At 45.4% G+C, this 20,992-nt stretch overlaps 2 gene segments (V, D, J or C); both read right to left on the bottom strand.

The window, feature by feature from the left end:
* LOC142836109 (T-cell receptor alpha chain constant-like) overlaps positions 1–20,992 on the bottom strand; it is a 417,115-nt gene that overhangs the window by 76,308 nt on the left and 319,815 nt on the right.
* On the bottom strand, positions 4,304–20,242 carry LOC142836077 (T cell receptor delta constant-like; the record flags this gene model as incomplete). The annotated part of the segment is given in 6 exon segments: positions 4,304–4,612; positions 5,601–5,714; positions 6,045–6,110; positions 6,574–6,852; positions 19,216–19,260; positions 20,212–20,242. Coding segments are annotated over 5 exon segments (534 nt in total), but the record flags the coding sequence as incomplete, so codon positions are not given.

Below are 20,992 nucleotides of genomic sequence, written 5' to 3'. Positions count from 1 at the left end.
CAGCCACGGCAGGTATACAGGGCTTCTCAGAACAGTACCTTAGTAAGCTTCATTTCACCTTACCTGCCAGGAAGCTCTCTCTGGGGCAGTAATTTTACCGCTGTAGCCAAGTGTAGGCTGTGGACAGTCCCACGAGACAGGAAGATACACAGCGCAATGTAGTAACCACTGTCAGGATCAGCAAGCACCCTTCAAGCACCAGAAACCAGGACTTGCAGGGTCCAAGGCTGGAAAAGGTGTTAGAAACAATCTTGTTCTCCCATTTTCCACCTTTATACAGAGGGGTGATGGGCTTATGCGTTGATTTATTTTACACATTGCGTACTACACAGGAACGTATCCATTTGTTCGTTTATTGAGCTCTACAAGGTGAATGCACAGAGGTCAGGTGCCCTGAGACAGGGCTACTTGGAGTGTGGTTCATGGACTGGCGCCAGCCATAATCAGAGACCCTCAGAATGGAGAGCGAGTTACTGTATGAATTGAGTATGCCAAAGCGTGCCATGGCGGGGATGGCAGTTTCCTTCCCTTATCCCACGTTCTCAACCTCCCTCTGTCCTTCCCTCCACACCTCCTCACATTTAGTTTTTAAAGCAACTCATTTCACTGTCAGAAGTCTCAGTCCTAGACTGTCTGGAGACCAACATTTCTGTAAACCACAGCAGTCCCTCGTGGAGGCGCTTACCTCACAGCTTCAGCTGACCCAGTCACATGAGCGGCTGCCTGCCTCCCCTCATTTCCGGTCTATCTCCGGCCCATCCAGAGCCCTGTGAAGATTAAAGAGCTCCCAGCGGCCTTCTCCATGTGCTGCTTCCTGCACTGACCTAAAGGATGATTCTTGGCTTGACTCTCAGCCTTTTGTTCACCTGTAAGGGGCACATTTCTTTTGCTCTGTACCCCTCTCCCTTTCTCTGACCTTTGGAGGCTCAGTCCCTTGTTCCTGCATGCTTAGCTTCTGTCTAGTCATTCCCTGCCTGTGACATTCATTCCTGTTCCCTATTGAGTTCCTCTGAGCTGGTCAGTGTCTGGCAACTCAGAAGCTACTATTGTCTCCTTTCCTCTTCACAGACAAGGATGCGCTATGTATCACGCTGACCCAGAGCTCACCTGACAAGACAGTCGCAAGTGGCAGTGGAGTAACATTGCTTTGCACTTATGATGGGACTTTTCGAAATCCAGATTTATTTTGGTATCGCAGAAGGCAAGATCTGTCCTTTCAGTTCATCCTTTACAGGGACGATACAAGATCCCGTGATGCAGACTTTGTTCAAGGTCGATTTTCTGTAAAACACAGCAGCGTCTACAGAACCTTCCACCTGGTGATCTCTCCAGTGAGGCCCGAGGACAGTGGCACTTACTATTGTGCTTCAGACACCACGGTGATGCAGGTGCCCAGGAAGCCTGTACCTAAACCCCTGGAGCACAGTTGTGGAGTGGCCCGCTTCCACAGGAAGTCACATCTCAGGTTGTCAGGCATCCTTCTCAGGCGTCTGTATCCCAGTCTAGCCTTTAGTGGTGCTCCAAGTGATTGCTAACAAAAGGCCTGGGCACAGCCGGGGAAGACTCTGGCTTCCAAGGAGCAGAACATCTCCCTTCTGGCTCACTGGGCCTTTGTCACCTGCGTCTCCTGTGATTGGCTTTGGAGAACTACATCTTGAGGAAATACCTTTTCTCTGTCCTTGAGCCTGTGCTGTTTGCTGTGAGGGTATCAGGGTGGTGCAGGTGTCAGGCCAGGGACATCACCGTCACTGTATCTCCACCATCGCTTACTCGTTGCCGTGTATTAATTAGTAAGCTTTTATCTGAGACTCCGAGTGGATTATTAAATCCACTCCTATCTTACCTTCGTCCTGTATCTTGCTATGGTTAGTCATGTTGTTCCTCCTGAGTGTGCTCTGAAACCCCCATTTTATTTATTTTGTTTGGACAACGTTTCTCTCTCTTCATTGAAGAACATGCCTGCTAGTTGTCAAAGAACTGAACACATTTTCTAAGGTGCTGAGTGTGGAGCTCAATGGTATCCTGAGACAAGACCATTTCCTCTAGGAATAACTGGTGTGTGATGTTGAAACAGATGCCCCTTCAGTTTCTGAGACACGCTCTCACCTTTCTCTACTTCTCTATTAACGCCTGCATCTTAAATATACCAGCAGTTATTAGAGACAGCCCTAGGGAGGGAAGAGCCAGAAGTAAGAAATAGTCTCCCGGTCTCCCAGCTGGCTCCTGACAGCCAGGGATGCCATGCTGTGCTTCTAAAACTCTGCTGCAGCCAGACCCAGGAGGCTTTATCAAAATGAATTCGGGCAGGAGTTTGCACGCACTTTAGACACAGTAAGTGAAACGTAGCCAGTATGTGGAGCAACCGAGAGGATGAGGTGAGCAAACCACAGGTCACGGTTCATCCCAAGGCAGCATCTTTCCTGGATCCTGCCTTCAGTCGTCTCTCTCTCTCTCTCTCTCTCTCTCTCTCTCTCTCTCTCTCTCTCTCTCTCTCTCTCTCTCACACACACACACACACACACACACACACACACACTTGAGAGCAGAGGAAGAACAATTTCTGGGAGGAAGAGGGCCAGTGGGAGGGGTTAGGAATGTGAGAGAGTAATGCGGGTGGTGATGGATCTGAACAAGAAGATAATGACATCCTTGTAGGAAAATCTTATAATCAAACTTGTTATTTGTTTGCTAACTAAAATATCGATTTAAAACTTTTGGAGGTTCATTTTGGTGAAGAAATTTATAATTCTGTGATGTGCTAGGATTTTTTTTCTGGCTGCTGGGTCAGAGTCCTCTCATTTGTTGCTGACAAGAGGCGGTCCTGGAGCTCAATGTAGTGACATTTAGATTGGCACATCGTCCTCATTTTGATGATGCAGTGAGCTCCTGGGACAGTAACTTTGGGCTGACAGTCTTGAGACCTTGGTTCCGTTCCTAGCAATATATCTGCCTCACTGAATGACTTTTGACAAAGTGCAAACTTTTTTCTACTGGGGGTGGGGCGGGCAGGGCAAATGTTTTGTTCCATTTGAAAAATGAGAATGTGATCTTTTCTAACAACTTCAGAATAGCATTCTGATGTCACAGCCAGGAGCAGAAGTGAGTGTTTTGGGACTAGGCGGTCGTCATACGTAGCAGGTGACGTGTGGAATGCTGTCATTGCTATTCCCTGGGTGGATCTGACTTATCCTCCTAGATTTTCCTGAACCCAGGGCCTCCCAGCATCGTTACCTCCTTTGGCTTGGAGTCTGTGGCCAATGGTGGCAGGGGAATTACCAGGAGTAATTGCTCATGTCACACCATGGTCCCTGTTTTATACTTCTTGTAGTAGCTGAGGAAACCACAGCGCTCCTACCTTGGTGCTACCAATAAAGCTGTGGCCTTGCCGGGCTGGGCTGAACAGAGCTGCATGCCACACAGAAGGTGCTGCTGTGATAACAGAACAGGAAACCAGGGTCTAGTCCCCCAGACAGGCCCCTCAGGCCTGGGGTCAGGAAGCTGTGATGTGACTGACATGCCCACTCTGGCTTCCAGCAGACTAATAGCTCAACAGGGCTGAGTGCCTTCTTCCCAGGCAGCCCACAGTGAGTGACTGCAGAGGTTGCAGCTTAACAAATGCAGCAGAGGCAGGCCCGAGAAAAAAGGCAGGAAAGCACCAACATCAAAGACCAAGGCGAAAGGATCTGTGCCCAGTGATGTCAAAGCCCAGGGCACAGACCGGCCAGAAAAAGACAATAAAGTTGCTACCTTCACAGGGAAAAAGAGAGAGGTCACATTCTTGTTCCTGCTTCCAAAACTGCTGCCCAGTGAGTGGTTGGCAGGCCAGGCACAGGTCGCAATTCCGTACCCTCAGTACTGTGCCTGGGACTCAGCCAGTTTGTGCAGTGAAGTCAGTTCACAGAAAGAGGTATCCTTCCTCTCTGTATTTTACTTTCATCTTTGGTAATAGAGTGGAGAATGGTTAGATGTGATTGTAGAAGCTTTATTGCCTGTTTGGAGAGCCTTCAGGAGCCACAGATGAGCATAAAGTATTAGGAGAAACAGAAAGTGCTGAAGTCATTGGCGCCCTAGTGCTGCTGGGGAAACTCTCCTGCATGGTGTGGGAGCAAAGACAGAGAGTGGGCCATACTGGCCCCAGGGGAGGGAGGAGGGCGCTGGCTAGGAGTGGGTTGAGTGCAGCTTTCCATGTTTAGCTAACACGACACACGTTCTCTCTCCCAAGACCATTTTCCTCCCAGGTAATTAAACTGGTATTTGCTTCTCCCCACTTTCTAGTTCTGGGTAAATAAAGAAGGATGGAACACCATTTTCAAAGTATAATAGTTATATGGGTAAAAGAAAACAAGTCTATATCTTCATAGCTTTTTATGCTTTTATAAAGCAGCGTGTAAAGCCAGGCCCACAAACCCCACTCCCCAGGGCTTTTGCTTTTCTACCAGACTGGAGAATTAGCTGGCTTGCTGCCGTCACAGAATAGCTGGTTTTCCTAGCAGCCCTTTGGATGCAATGGTGATGGGTCAGTTTGAAGCACTTAGGAGTTGGAAGCCTTGGATAAAGCATCTTTGTAAGCTTTTGATTTCTTTCAGGAATCAGTCTCCTCATGCCAGCCACCCTGCAAGACAAGGAAAATCATTACAGAATCATAGACCCTGAGCTCTGGAAGGGGTTGCAGGGGTGATGTCATTTTGGGATGGTGGGTACCAACTATGCTGCACCACTACAGACATCATTAATCAATTGTGGAACATGGCAGAGGGTCTGCTGGTCAGTATAGTATTCAAACCCATTGGCTTTCTTATAACCATTCTTAAACCCAGACCCAGAGAGGGCAAGCAAACTGGCCATGGGATCAGGGACCTAATCACAAGGTCAGGACTAAAACTCAGTTTTCTGATGCCTAGGGCAACATTTTTTATACTGCTGTGCTGCCTGTGGCCTCCAGATTGCGAGTGCAGTAGCAGGTGTGGCTAGATACCTCTTTGGGAATTATTGGCTGTACTTAGAGATCAATCCAACCCTCAAAATTTTGGGTCATTCCTTGAACAGAAATTGATAAACATTTGGAAACACTGGGAAAAATAAGGGGAGGAGTATTTTATTTTATTTATGTGCATGGGTGTTTCACCCGCACGTGTGTCTGTGAACCATGTGTGTGGAGTGCTTTTGGTAGATAGAAGACGGTATCAGATACCTGGAATTTGACTTACACATGGTTGTGAGTTGTCATGTGGGTACTGGGAATTGAACTCTTGTTCTTTGGAAGAGCAGTCAGTGCTCTTAGTCATGGAGCCATCTCTCCAGCCCAGGAAAGATGAGTTTCATAGGCAAGTCTAGCGTGGTCTCTCTCTCTCCTTCCATCCCTCTCTCCCTCCCTCCTCCTTTCTTTTGAAACAAGGTCTTGCTGCATAGCCCTGGCCATCTTGATGCTATATATCAAGATGGTCTTGAACTCACATCAGTCCTATTGCCTTAGCTTCCCAAGTGCTAAAATTATGGACGGCACCACCACACTTTCCTTGTTTGTTACCATTTCCAAACATACTTCCCAATTTATAGCATAATTAGGATGGGGTTTGGAATATGAAGTGAGCAATTCTTACCTTAAAAGAAGAGTAACTTGGCAGTAAAGAGAAAGTTGATGGCCACACTCTTGACAAACAGCATCCGTAGCCCCAGCACTACGAGGGATATCATGTTTACATCCTTGCTGTGAACTATGATGGAATAAAAGTAGAACAGCGGCTTCAGGAGGGGCCAGATTTCTCTCTACAGTGCCAACAACTGTCTCCAGTCTGCTCCAAATGGCCACAGCTCTTCCTGGCCTGTACACCCAGCACAGTGCCAGGCAGCACTCAGAACCCTTAGGCTCCTGTGCCCACCCAGACAGGAGGGAAACACCGGCTCACAGCCTGGCCAGCTCTGCTGGGATGGAGTCGGGGAACCAGTGGATTCGGTATGTTTTTTTGTTTTCTTTTGAAGTTTGATGCTTTGAGGTCTCAGGTGACAATGACAGGATTTGTTTTAACCACTTTGTTTGAACTAACCTTTTGAGCCATGGCAAGTCTCTGAAGTTTGTGTGGCACTTTCCTGTTCTGGTGGTTTTATGTCATCTAGAAAAAACAAGAGTGGTCAAGATTAAGTTGGCAAGCAAGAAGCAAAAAGAGGAGACTCTGGGTTGGTAAACTGAGGACAAGAGGGTCATATATCTGTTTATACAGACAGGATTCCTTCGATTTGGGACCTTTGTCATCATCAGGACAACCTCAAGATGCTCTCTAATCTGTAGGCAGAACAAAGATTTTCAATCAATGATGAGACAACCACCCTTGTGGGGTTTTTGGATTAAAATGATACCATTAGTGCCAGACATTTTTATGAAAAAAACCATGGTTGGTGAAGATGAGCGATGGGGATTAAATAAGAGGAGAGACGCAGAGCAGTTCCTTCTTAGCCAGAGATGAGCGCCTTTTTTTTTTTTCAGCATAATGCTAAACCAGAAGTAATCTATGCTGGGCTCACACTGCCCGCTTCTCTTTTCCTCCAGTTTTCCTGTCTTAAAAGCTAGATACTCACCAGGAGAATTTGCATGTGGTTCAAAGTCTGTCGAGTGCACAGTTCCACTGTTGTGCTGAACCGAACATGTCACTGAATTCGAATCTCCATACTGACCAAGCTTGACAGCACTGTACTTCCCGCTGGGGGAGATGACTATAGCAGGGTCAAATTCCGCTATCTTCTTGGATGACTTGAGACTTATATTCACGTCCTTGGGATAGAAGTCCTTCACCAGACAGGCAACATTCGTTCCATTTTTCATAATGAAAACAGATGGTGTAGTAGGAGGCTGAATTTCTGAAAATATAATTAACTGAGATGATAATTTACAGCCTTAGGAGAATTAAACTGGTGTTGTCTAGAATCTAGAACACTCTATACCTTATTAGTGGTATCCCTGATAGCCTTTCATAGATGTATGGGCAAGGTGAGAGGAAAGAAGGGACAGTTAGTTTGGCTTCTAATAAGGAGCTGAAAGGAGATAGGACTGGAAGAGAGATGTGGTGTAGTAACTATAAAGAAATTTCTAGAACGGAGGTCTAATATGAGGCCCTGGGTGTGATCCCTGGCGCTACATAAACCCACCATAGTGCTATATACCACTGATTCCAGGAGGAAGGTGGAAACAGGAGGATCAGGAGTTCTAGGTTATCCTTGAGTAGCAGTGCAGTCTCGGCTATATGATACCCTGTATCAAACTAAACCAAACCCAAACCCCAACCCAAAGAAGGCTGGAGAGCTCATTTGGTGAAGTGTTTGCTTTGCAAGCACGACTTTGATTTCTAGAGCCCACATAAAAATCCCAGCATGGTGGCAAGTGTTTGTCATCTCAGCACTGGGGAGCAGAGACCGGATCTTCAGGGCTTGCTGACCAGCTAGCCCCAGCCTAATTGGTGAATGCCAAGCCAACAAGAGACGCTGTCTCAAGTGAGATAGGTAGTGTTTCTGAGGATAATACTCAGTGTTGTCCTTTGGCTTCTCTGTGCTCATGTGTGCGTGCACCTGCACACACGTGTCTACCTGTGTACATATAAACAGTTTTTAAAACCAAGTTTTTGGGTAAGCTGGACTTATCTATGATTTGTTAGTTAGTTGGACAACTGAGGTCAGGCTGAATATCTGTCTGGGTCAGTTTGTTAATTTTAAATGTGGGAGCCCTTGGAGGAGATTATGGAAGGCGCTCATACTTTGCATGTGTCAGTTAAAAGCACAGACTTATAGAAAGGTCTGCATAATCAACTCAAACTCAGAGGGTGGCAGTTGGAGTTACTGTGAGGTGTTTTCCCTGTTCTGTAGACTGGAACAGATTGCACTGGAAGGAAAGGCTGGATTTCTCTCCATTTGGGTGGATACTGATTCTTTTCCCAAGGGCCTGCCTACTATACAATTTGAGTGTTTTTGTTTATTTATGTTTGTTTGATATAGTTTTTAACTGCATATCAGGCTGATCAAACCCTTGATCCTTTTAACTCACTCAGCCTCCTAAGTGGTAAAACTAAAGGTGTTTGCTACCTCCTTGGAGTCATTTCTTTGGAGACAGGGTCTCATGCATCTCAGACTGGCTTTGAACTTGCTATGTAGTCAGGGGTGAACTCGTGACTCTTCTGTTTGTATCTTCTGAATGATAAGACTGGAGGCACACACCATCAGATAACAACCATTATCCTCAGAAAGTAAATAGAACAAGCTAAACTATTTCTTACTTTATTCTAAGAGGGGCTGTGGAATGAACGCTGGTCCCAGAACTGGATCCTCTACCTGCCTCTTCTTTCATACCTTGCTTTGACTATAACCCAGTGCTATTCTAGGTATGCACCTTTTCTCTCCTTAAAACGGGCAGTATTGACGCTTTGAGAAAGACAGTAATGATTCTCATACTGCCTGATTGGAGCTTCTGAATTGTGATAATTTTGTGTCCACAGAGACTTGGATTCTACATTATCTTTAAATAACCACAAAACAAAGAGCCTTCTTCTTACCTACATTAAGGAGCAGCCACTGACCTGCGAACAGATTTCTAATCCTAAAACTCATTTCTGACTTTCAGCAGTAATTTCTCTCATGAACAGAGCCCATACACCCATGGTATTTGCTAATAAAGAGCTGGGGTTGTTGGTATCAAATGAAAACTATGTTGAATCACAATGGACGTTATCTCTTATGGGTTATGATCAAGATAGCAGGTCTTTTGCTAAACAGAAAATCTTGTTAGTGCATATGCAAGTAGAAAAGAATTGACTTTTCTAGTGCTCTATCCAGAGTCTGGGTCTGAGTTTTAGCCATGGAGTCCATGGTAGTAAAGCTCTGACCAGTCAATTGGTCCGGTTGGTTGAGAGGAGTGGTTGTTAATGGGAAGGTGGCTGCTGATCTCCACAGTATAATTAGATCACGGTGGATCTGGGCGAGCCCAAGAGAACAAGCTGTCCCGGGAAGGCTTCCTCATGTCTGCATCATAATTCTTTTTGTTTTTTCTTCATCAAGAAGCTCAAATGAAAGATGGGGATCTGGCACTCAGGGAAGGAGACAACTTTCCAAGATTCTGACTATTTTGGCTTTAGCTCTAGATAAGATTTGGTTTCTTTCTTTCTTTCTTTCTTTCTTTCTTTCTTTCTTTCTTTCTTTCTTTCTGTCTGTCTGTCTGTCTGTCTTTTTTCTTTCTCTCTCTCTTTCTATCTTTCTTTCTCTCTATCTTTCTTTCTGTTTTAAAAGAGTTTCTTAGAATATTCACTCTCAACCCTCATGAGAAAATCTTTGCTTTTTTTTATTTCCTGTTTTGTTTTTTTACACACTGAAGTCGCTGACAGTAAAACTGATAACCCCAGCACTAACGGCTGGAAACCACAAGTCTTCATTACTTGTCTCCTTCCAGGAGGATGGCATTTCTTGTTCATTATCCTGTTTGTGGCTTGAGATATATTGTGGCTGATTTTCAAGAGAGTTAGGAGTTAGAAATTGGTTCAATTGAAAAAAAATCAAACTAACCAATGCAAACTCAAACCCATCTTGTCAGTTATTCAAGAGCACAATTCAATTTGAGTAAATTGGATAGTGATAGATTGCTTGTGTTTTTGCTGTTTGAGACAGGGTCTCTCTAAGAAGTTAAGGCTAATAGCACACTCAATCCTCCTGCCCAGCTGCTTGTGTGGGATTTTAAAACTTAAACGCATCAAGAGATTATCATCAATTAACATTTGGGATAGGGAGATTATTTCTGAATAGCATGAATATTATAAGATAGCTGGCAAGGTGGATGTCTGGAGACATGCATGCACACACATGCTGAGATTAGAACATAGTTGTTGGGGTTTCAAATTGAACACAGAGCATTGACTTAGTAAAACATTTTCTCAGGCTCTCTCCCTAAGTTAAGATCCATATGTTTAAAACAATTGAAAGAAAAGTTTATTCAATCAATTCACTGGCCTCTGATTGGCATGGTAATCAAAGAAAACAGCTATCTGGTTTGAACTGACCCTTTCTTTTTAAATAAGTAGAATGTACTCCATGAAGTTGTCGTATGGAACTTAGTCTACTTTGCATTTGATTTAAACAAATATTTGAAGATAACATTTAAAGGAAAGATTTCATTGTTTATCTTTGAGAATAATCTCTTATTATTCCACGAATATGACTGGATTTCAACACTTTCTTTCAAATGTATTTACTTGGACAATACCGTTCATTTTGTTTTCAGCCATTCTCTTAAGACACTCATACAGTGCTAAAATTACATGCGGGCGAACAGCAGAGAGATAGAGACCGCCCTCTCTACATGCTCTTTATGATCCCATTGGTTCTCTAGGAACTGTGGTATCTATAACACATGCCACTCAGAATTTCACGGTTCTTTGCCAGTCTGGAATTTCACTTAAGCCCTAAGGTTTGCTCTACCTGGTTATTCTCACCTGGTTAACCACCTGTCTCCAAAGTCTTCCTAGCGGAGGAATATTTGGCTCTGTCAGGAGGCATGCCGACTAGTCAGCTTAGCCGAAGGTGTGTGTAGGAAACAAGCCACATCCTGGGGAGTTTGAGTCCAAGCGCACCTGTGACTGCCTCTCTTCCCCCCAGTGATACATTTACTAGTATAATTTCAAAAAGATTCCTCTGTTTTCTAGGTTGACCTGAAGAGTTCAGAAATAAATGTGGACTAGAGTTTTAGCGTCTGTATATTAAAAATAAAAGCAGTTGGAGAAGCATGTGAGCAGCTCAGTGTTCTCGTGCTGGCTCACTTCCTTCTGCTCCACTCTGTCTCTGAGATGTAAGCGAATCTACTAGTTATAATTTGTAATATAAACTGGGGGGTAGCTCTAGTCTCAGGACTCAAGTTATCCACAGAAATAAAGAAAAAGTTCAACTTACGGGGCTCCACAAAGAGCTTCGTGCCAGCTCCAAAAAACATCTGCCGGGTGTTCCAGGAGCACATTATAGCTTTGCTTTACAGATAACCAGTCTGGGACTAGCCCTGGGCCTGAGTCTGAACATCTGTGCCTTTCCTCACAGCCTGCGTCTCAGCCTGTAGAGCCCACAGTTCAGAGAATTACAAAGTTGTCCTTCACAGGACAGGGGGCTGAGTACACAGAATGTCCTTCTTTGAGCTAATAGTAGCTGAACATTTGGATAGGAAAGTGGGCAGGATGTCTCCATCTCAGAGGTGCCAGGACAGGGATGAAGCAGGGCAAGAGAGGGTGACAGTCAGCTGATTTCAAGAAGTCAATTTGAGCTCCCATTTTTTGAGAAGGCTTTCCAAGAAAAGCACCATAGCAGGATACAGAGATAGAATACTATCTTTCTTACCCTGACTGAAAAGCAAGGAGAGGAGGCCTTAGAAACATCATTTTCTCATACTTTGACTTCTTTCTCTTGAGCCACAGATAGTGTGTCCTGATTTGAGTCCTATTTTTCCTCCATTACTCAGGGAGTTTCATGGTAGTAATGAGTTGTTTCCTAACTGCTGAGCCTAGCAAAGGGCCAGGGACCTGAAAGTTGAGTAGCCAAGTGGCTGTGTTTGACAGGCCCCCACTAGTGCTGTGTTGTGTGTGGGTGAGGGAGGTCTGTCCTTGTGCTGCTGTCCTCAGTTAGTTTTGTCTTATAATTTCTTCTGATTTCTGGAGCCAGATGGACGTCTCAGGAATAAATAGTAATCGTGTGACTACGTGGATCACACGATCTCTCACCAAACTCAGGAGGTAGAGCTAGAGCCGGGGAAAAGAGACTGCCAGTTCAGGACCATTATTCGAAGTTGAAGCTCTCCGACCTGAAGACTTGATTTAAAATTTTTACTTTCCCCACCTGAGCTTCACACATCACATTAACTTCCACCACTGCTGGCAGAACCCAGAGAAGAAAGTAGGATATTGCAGGGACATGTGGTCAGTGGCCCAACAGAGAGTAAGCGTTTATTTTTCAACCTCCTTTCCCCTGCCGAAAGGAGTAGCCTCAAAGATTTGACTCTTATCACAGAAGGTAATTCCGAATCTCAAGTAGAAATGGTTTAAAGAGAAAATGAAATACAGTACTTTTTGCTCAGATGCAATTTGCCAAACATCAATCAGTCTGCAATCTCTATAACATAACTTGGCTTCCCTCCTTCTTTTCGTTGCTCTGGCATTTCTCTCCTTAGAAATAAGGATACTAATCAAATCCCTGCAAGCAACAGGCAATGGAGAACCCTTACCTATTAATAAATAAAAATCCCTTAAGTTTTTTTTTTATTCTCTGAAATGCAGAGACCAAGTTGATGGTACCGGTCACTTAGGACTGCCAGACTTCCTATTTCCCTGCACCTTTCCCACTTCATTTCCTCTAGAATATTAAAACTTCTCATGTCACCATGTAAGAGGTAATGGCTGCCCCATTGGACTCGGTATTTTGGAGGTCATTTGTAAGACTGTTGCTCTCTGGCTTGGCTCCAGCTCTTGACTGTTGGTAGCCAAATCACTGAATGTAGAGCCTGGATTTGCAAACCCTGGACCGTGTTACCCGTGGGCAGCGCCTCTAGGAGAGCTCCATCACTTCTCTACAGTTCTGGAGCCAGTGGCTGTGCTTCTGGGGGTGAATATGGGTCCCCGAGGCCTTGTGCAGAGTCTCCAGACTCAGAGCTAACAGATGAGGTAAGTGTGACCCTGGCTGGGATGGGATCTTGGAGGACCACTTAGTCTGTGGCCAGTCTTGCTGGTGTAATGCAAGTTCTCAAGGGAAAAGAGAAAGAAAACAAAAGAGACCAAGATGAGGAAGGGATCTTGGGGGATCACCTAGCCTGCAGTTAACCTTGCTGGTTTAATGCAAGTTTTCAAGGAAAAAGAAGAGACCTAGATGGCAGATCGGTCCATCTCTCAATAGACAGATATAGATGATAGAGTACATTTAATGGCTTCTTTCGTGTCTTTTCAATGTTTCTAGCCCTCTTTTCTACACCATGACAACAACTCTTTTCCCCCTGAGAGTGAGACAGGCTCATCTGATCCAAGCTTTTGTGGTCCTAGTTCCCGACCAGAGAGAGACCAGAACCAGAACCCCGACCTATGGCTTTTCAAGGTAGTTGTTGAAAATCTATTCTTATTAATCTTTAGGACAGAGTTTTCCATTGTGCATTGAGTATTTTCTTATGAAAGACCAATTGGCCCTCAAATTCTATTGTAATTCACGGCAGCAACTAATGAATTTCAGATTTAGACCCCACCCCCAATGTCCTGAGAAACTTCAGCCATTGAAACTGAGCTATAGTAACTCCAAGGCCGTGGTTCTCACACTTCCTGATGCTGAGACCCTTTCATACAGGTCCTCATGTTGTCATGAACCCCAACCATAAAAATATTTCATTGCTACTTCATGACTGTAATTTTGCTACCGTTATAAATCATAATGTAAATATCTGATATGCAGGATATCTGACGTGTGACTCTGGTGAAAGGGTCACGCACTCCCCTCTGAGGGGTCATGACCCATGGGTCGAGAACCATTGCTCTAAGGGTACGAGCACAACGTGGTTCTCTGATGAGCAGGCGCCCATTCCTATAGATAGGCTGCACTGGTTCAGTACTCGCTTAGGCATCAGCTGGGCTCTTTGCTACCCATCCCTTCCAGTCCACCTCATCTGTTGGCATAGGGTTGGCGGATGAGGGTAGCCTGAGGAATAGAATCTCTTGAAGGTTTCAGAGATCTAAGCACAGCATTTTTCAGCCTGTTTAACTCCTTTTATCTTCTAATTGTTGATATTTAGGAATGTCCCTAGGTTTTTAGCTATTAGCCCCTTAATCTGCCATCTCTTATCCCTAGATTTTTTTGGCAGAGTATCTCATTTTCCCTAAGAAAAAGGAATCGTTTCGGTTTTGCCAAAATGCTAAATGGCCATCATAAGCAAAAATAGTTATAGGAAGGTTCAAGTAAGCTAATGACCATCAGGTTATGCATCAGCTGGACAGGAAAGGGCAAAGTGATTGAGGGCGAGGCCTCTTGGTTCTGGTCAAGAGTTCATAACAAGAGCATTGTTCAAGAGTTCCTGTAGCTATGTCAAACATCATTCACATCAAAGCCTTATACTACTTAAACACTGGAGTCTACACTATAGCAGCCATTGTAACCAGCTTCATGAGCTGATGCTGTCACTAGGGGTAAAGACAGCAAATGTGCCTGGGCCTCTTTCTTAAGCCCTTGAGAACCCAGTTTCCATTCACCAGTGGTCACAGAGGAAGAAGAACGAGTTACATGATTCGACCTCTGGATAAACAGGCTCCTCTGAGAAAGATCAGTGCTTTGCCTTAGCCAGTAAGCCTAATCCAAAACAAATTTACTCCTTTTTACAGCAACCAAGCTATGTGCTACCTGCTGGGTGGGATTTCCTGTCCCGCTGGTCTTATTTCTCTTCTTCTAGGGCTATCTTCCAAGACAAACAGAGGGGGAACTCCTGCGTCATGTAGAAATCCAAGTTTTCTCTTGTGACATTTTAACAAAATTTGTCCTCTAAAGGAGAGATAAGGAATATAAACTGGCAAGGAGTTTTTATTATAAATTGTTATTATTATTACTATTTATACAATAGTGACAAAATATAGAACGTTGGTCCTAGAGCAGTGGTTCTTAGACAGGGTTTCTCTGTGTAGCTTTGGAGCATGATCTGGTACTTGCTCTGTAGCCCAGACTAGCCTCAAACTCACAGAGATCCACCTACCTATCTCTGCCCCCCTAAGTGCTGGGATTAAAGGTGTGCACCACCGCCGCCCAGCCTAGAGCGGTTGTTCTTAAGCTCTGGGCAACAGGAAGGTGTGGCAAAGTCCACTGAGCTATGGACTTCACTCAGCCTGATCTTTTAGAAATTCTGCTCCAGTTCAGTGAGAGCACTGTGTCCTTACCAAGCGTGTGCAGCAGCCTTACTTTCCAGTGCCTGAGAGAATCAGAGTCCCCTGCCCACAAGAGGCACATGCCCATGAATGCCACACTTTAGAAACCTTGAATGCCATACGCATACTTAGAAGTGACTGGTAAGTTAGCTCTGTTATTTGTACAACATCCCTCCATTAGACTGCCTACATGTCTCTCAAAAACCCAAGGAGAGACTGTACGTTTTCAAGTCAGTTTAGAACCCACGGAAGACAGAAGTACTCTGAGAATCACTAAAATAAAGGGTGTTTTTTAGTTGTGGTGAATGAGATGTCAGAAGACCGTTAGTGGTTATGATCTTTATGACATGTAGGGAGCTCTATTTTCTTCCTTATAAAGTGAAGAAATGTCTTTCTTATTGGCAGGTTGTAAGATAATGGGAGAACAAGTACAGGGCATCTGTAAGCTACACCACACCAATGTAATTCCTAGAATTTTATTAGGTCTAGACTGAGGGAGGAGGAATTTCACTTGAAGCAGAAGAGATGTAATTTCAGTAACGGCAGAGCTCAGACTCAGGGGGAATGCTGGGAGCGGTTGCAGAGGGAGAAGGAGTCTCACTTTTGGTGTTCTTTGATGTGAGGATGGTGATCACTTGCCTGTGTTACAGCTGAAGACTGGAATCCAGGTTTCTCTGTTCCTTGATCCAAGTCAGTTATGATCTCCATTCCACTCTCTAGCCTTCCCTCTCAAAGAGTGTAAGTCCTTACAGTAGCTTGTAAGCGACCCTTCTCCACCTCCACTACTGGCTTATTTTCCCTATCTGTGTCTCTGTTTCCTTACCACCCCCCCACCCCCCCACCCCCCCACCAACATAGCTTATGTATGCAAGTTATGTGTGTGTGTGTGTGTGTGTGTGTGTGTGTGTGTGTGTGTGTAAACCAGAGGCAGATGTTGGATATCTTCCTTTATCATTTTCTGCTTTCTGAGCTAGGATCTTTCACGGAACCTGGAACTCATTGGTTAAGCAAAACTCTCTAGACTGTGAGTTCAGGGGTCTGTCTGTCTCTGCCTTCCCAGTACTAGGACAGCAGGCATGCGCCGCTGTGCCGGACTTTTTACATGGGTTCTGGAGATCTTAACTCAAGTTCTCATATCTGAATGGTAAGTGCTTTACTGACTGTGCCCTCTCTCCACTCTCTCTTTCAAATTTGTTCCCTGGCTCTTTCTCTCACCCAGCCCTCGCCTCCTGACAGTTCCTCACACACTCCAGAGAGCACTATGCCCCCTTTGCCTGGAAGTTTCATTCCTCCAGGGAGCTGCGGGACGCGTTCTGCCACGCCAAATGCTACCTTTCCAACAAGACTCCTTCATTTAAAATCACGCACTGGTCCTTCCTACTTGGGACTTTTCCTTTACTTCTTGAATCTTGGCTTGTCGTCACCTAGCACACTTCCATTTCGGTTTCCTTTCCTTTAGACCACAACTGAGGTGTCCTTGATGGACCGAGTCACTCAAGGAACAAAACAGATTCAGTGTCTTAAATGTCCTTGTGGATGGCAAATCTTATCATGTTTATCTCCATAGAGAGATATTATAAACCAACAGATATTTTTAGATGGACAGGACTATAAATAATAATAGGCTTTTGAGGTGGGTTGGAAAGGCCTCACATTTTAAGCAGGGATTGGGAGAAAGCTATACCCGTCCCTGGAGGGAAACGCCTCTAGGGAGAGAGCTGCACACTTAAAGACTCTGTTCTGAGAGATGCTCATGAGAAAGGAATGGGGGAGGGGGCACTGTTGAAGAGCCAGTGACTGGAAAGAATAAGAAAGTCAACCCAGAGTCTCCTGGCAGAAGGAAGATACTCTGACTGCTGACTGGGAATTTTTAGGTTAGGGACTCTTGGGCGCTAAAGCCGCAATGTGAGTACGGAGGAGCCTGTCCTCGGCCTCCTGGGAGGGATGACTCTCTGGGTATCTGGCTTGGATATGGGGTAGGAGCCCTTCCTTGGTGAGGGAGGTGCTGGAAAGGAAATACCACAAAGTCCTCTAGGAATGGCTCTTCTGAGTGGGAAACCCTCCACGTGTGGAGATACAACCTGACAGAACACAGGGACCTTAGAAAGCACAGGTGCAGGTAATTCAAATTAGAGTTGGGCTAAGCCGTATGATCTCAGGTAACCCCCCTTCCAGCAAGATTTATTTTTCTTGTTTGCAAAAGACAAAATAGTAACTAATCCCAGAAGGTCACCGTGAGCCTGAATACCTGAGCTGATGCAAGGTAGGCACTCAAAAGCCATGTTTGATGTAAGGGTGGTGTATGATACCAGACAGCCCTGGAAGGCATCGTACAGCTCCTTTCATTCAGGGAGAGGTCTCTGAGGACTATGGTCTCCCCGGGTTTATTTTCCATGTAAACTCTGTCCACTGGCCTAGAATACCTGGTGGGACCTGCTGCTGTAGGATAGGATCGGCCAGTCTGGGGCTTCCTGGAAACCTTGCAAAAAGGAGCTTGAAAGAGGCTTTCAAAGAAAGGATCAAAAGAAAGTTGGCTTCAGAGAAGACAAAGGCCCTGTTTGCAGCTGTTCCTCATTAATCCAGCACTGGGTGGCTAAAAGGAAGACACCATTCAAAACCGTTCTGGATCCTACCCCAAGATGCGCCTCATCTTTTCTAGCTCACAGAATAATGGGGTGCACCGGCTGGGTGTCTGGCAAACTTCAATGAATCACATCTCTCTTTTTGTGGAGGGGGAAGAGGGTCATTCATACCCACCTGCCACAGTTTGCCGAATCATTTTTCCTTAAAGTTCACTCACGTTTGAAGTTAGAATATAATTAAAAGGAAACTTTGAGCCTTATGGATTTGAGAAGTGATTTCTGCTATTCTACACCTGGGGGACACCGGCCCAGTGGATCAGAAAAGGTTAACTCATTAAAGAGCCCTGTGAACAAGGGGAGATTAGGGAAATTGGCCACCACCTCACTGGGTGGGGACATGCTGCTGTTTTAGTGAGAAGTTTCAAAGTCAAAGAAATGGAAAGGCAATAAAAAGCCTGAGTTGCTCTACTTTACGAACTTTTACTATGACAAAAACAAAAGCCGTGAACATGAGCTTCTGTTCAGCCTCAGGTCTGTCTCTTCAGGCTCTGAGCCTCTACAGTAAGTGGCCTTGGGGGTCTGAAGATGCCCCCCAGGCTTGGGTTTCTCTTCCTGTCTCCAGATCCTTCACTGCCCACACAGGACCCTCCTGTTTCTACAGTTCTCTGAGTGAGTGGAGCGTGCCCCACCTCAGTCCCCATCTGGCCTCCCCAGAGCCCCTTCTTGACCTTGGAAAACAAACAGCTTCAAAACAGCAGGGCAGAGAGCACTTGTTTCTTTCCTAGAAGCCAGGCTGATGGCCTGTGGCTACTGGTGCTTGTCACTAGGCTAAGATTTGCTTGTCGCTATACTTTAATGGAGTTTGCTGACCCGTAGACCCCTGGCTTAGGGCGATAGCCACTACCTGACTGCAATAACTGGCAGCTTCTACCAAGTAGAAATCACTGTCTTTTTAATAACAAGAAATTGTTGAATTTAGATGTCAACTCTAGTGATGCTAAAAGACACCTTTTGTGTAGAGCACACTCTTTCAACACTTTTAGCGCTGCTGCTTTAGAACAGCTATGAACACGGGTTCTGAAGGCACATAGGGAGTTCCTACAGACTTTTAAGTGTCTCTTGGCTGGAAGTCCCACACACTCACTTAATTCCCATTCTTGGATCTGGTCTCACTGGGAACCACACTGCTTCCTCCTTATTTCTCTCTAGTAGCGGCTTCCAGCTGCAGTTTGAACAAGTGGACCCGAGTGTCTGCACACTTTCCTTCCACAGAGGACCATGCTCACATATTTGTAGTGCATGGCCACTTATTCTGGCTTCACGCTCCGCGTCCAGGACTCTGATTCATCCTATGCTCTCCCAGGAGCAGGCGTTTGACCTATGGGAGGTCAGCATTATTTAAATCTGGAGCCACTGCTACAGGACCACCTGGGCTCAGATTCGTCCCGACCCTGCTGAAGCTGTCCCACTTTGGTTTCTATAGTTTGGCTTGATTCCATGGAGAAGGCACAATGCTCTCAGGTTCTTCTGAGGACATAGGTAATTTTAAATCCCCCAATTCTACTTTTTTATAGGTGCCCCAGCTCCTATGGAGAAGCTAACCATAGCTCATCTCTTCTAGACATCTTCCTGGACAGTCCTGGACCGCCGGGCTTCTCCATATTATTCCTTTCACATTTCCTCGTACTTCCACCTAGGTTGAAGATCCCTTAGCCCCAAATTCAGACAAATAAACAACTTACTTGGTTCCACAATCACTTGGGTTCCTTGTCCAAAGACGAGCTTGTCTGTCGCACAGCCACTGAGGCCATTCCAAAAACCTCCATGGCTCTTCCCAACTTCTTTCTGTTGACTTCATGGCTGGAGGGCTTTCATGCTTCTGTACTTTAAACATGGTACTAGCCGCTCATCCAGATGTCTCATCATGACTTCACAGATGTGTGTGAGGACGGGTTTGCCTATAGGAGCTTGTTGCTTGAGAACCAAGTGGGAACAACATATTCTGCAGCAAACGTTTCTGGCACAGAACACACGACATTCTCTTAGCTGAGCTTTCTGCTGCTTAAAACTGTTCCATTTCTTAGACCCACAAATAAACTGCTTGTCTCAAATATCCAGCACTTGGTCTTGGATCCAGGACAGCTCCAGAGTGGAGACTTCTACACTTGTCGTGTGGCTTTAAGGTCAGAGAACACATCACACAGCAAAGGAGAGGGAGAAGTGGCATGAAGTGTCAGTTCCTCCATATAAAACTTCGGAGTTCCTAAGTGCGGCTGGCGAACTGGCCTACCGACGAATCAACCTCCCCTCAAGCCCACCTTCCCAAACTGCAAAAAAAAAAAAAAGAAAAGAAAAAAGAAAAAGAACTTGGGAAAATTTCTCTAGGGACCCAACTCCCCAAATTCCCCAGGGAAGGACTCATTTAGCTCTTTGAGTGTTGCAGAACCAACAGGAAAGCAAGACAAGGGTACGTAGTTAACAAAGCCCCTTCGTCTTCCTCATTTGCAATGTAAGGAAATGATGAGATAACATTTTTACCCAGCAAACAGGCAGAGGCCAGCAGTAGGGGTCATCTCGTGTCCAGTCAACTTCCTGACATTTTCCCAGGCTTCCAAACAAGGAGGACAGGCTGCCCCACCGGGTTTATCCTCGGCGACACCTGACAGGCAGGGCACTTCCCAGGGAGATGACTCTGCACCCTTGCAGTTTTTGTACAGGTCCCCAGTGGGGTTTGTAACACTGTGCTCGTATCCCTCCAATCACGGTGTTTCAGAGCTTTACAGAAACCTTCCCTGGGAAGGTTTCATCATGTGTGTCTGAGAACCCCCAGCCAGATGTCTTCTGCAAGTCAAACCACAGCGAGATCAAAGGATTCGGCAGTTAGTTCAGGCCAGACTTGCCTGGGCACTACTGTCCAATGCTCACTGCCCTGCTGGCTGGAGACCCTGGGGGTCAGAGTGGACTGCTAGAAACTGTCAAGTTCACTCCTATCCATACTTTTTGTCCAGTCTTCTCTGAGATGGTTTCCCAGGGAGGAGTGTGTTAGCTGTCTGAAAGTCTCCCGTGTGTTCTACATGCTGTGGGTTAGGCAGAGAATGTTTGAGGCCAATATAATTTTTCCTCCCTCCCGCTAAGCCTCAGAACCACCTTTGCCTGCCTACTTTTCACTTGAATAGTGTTATACGGTCCGCAAAAAGGCTTTCAAGTAAATTAAAAATTTTATCCTCTCCATTGACCTCCTAGTTGCTTACTTAATTTGGAGCCAGTAGCCCATATGGCGCTTTGTGTGAGTCAGAAATGACAACCTGCTGGGCTTGCAGAGGCGGCACCATAGGTTCCAGCTTGGTAAAGAGAACTCTCTTTTGTGGGCTTTATAAAAGGTATTCAGTTCTCCAGCCGGTGCTGTCCTGTACTAGGGCCACATACAGTCTAGTTAGGTCTTCTGGTCCAGTGCCCTCGGTCAGGGCACAACCAGAGCAAGCAGAGACAGTAACTCTGCCTGAATACAATAGATACATC

The sequence above is a fragment of the Microtus pennsylvanicus genome, chromosome 15 (genome assembly GCF_037038515.1).
Source record: "Microtus pennsylvanicus isolate mMicPen1 chromosome 15, mMicPen1.hap1, whole genome shotgun sequence".
Classification (NCBI taxonomy): Eukaryota; Metazoa; Chordata; class Mammalia; order Rodentia; family Cricetidae; genus Microtus; species Microtus pennsylvanicus.
This window is presented reverse-complemented; position numbering and strand designations above follow the sequence as displayed.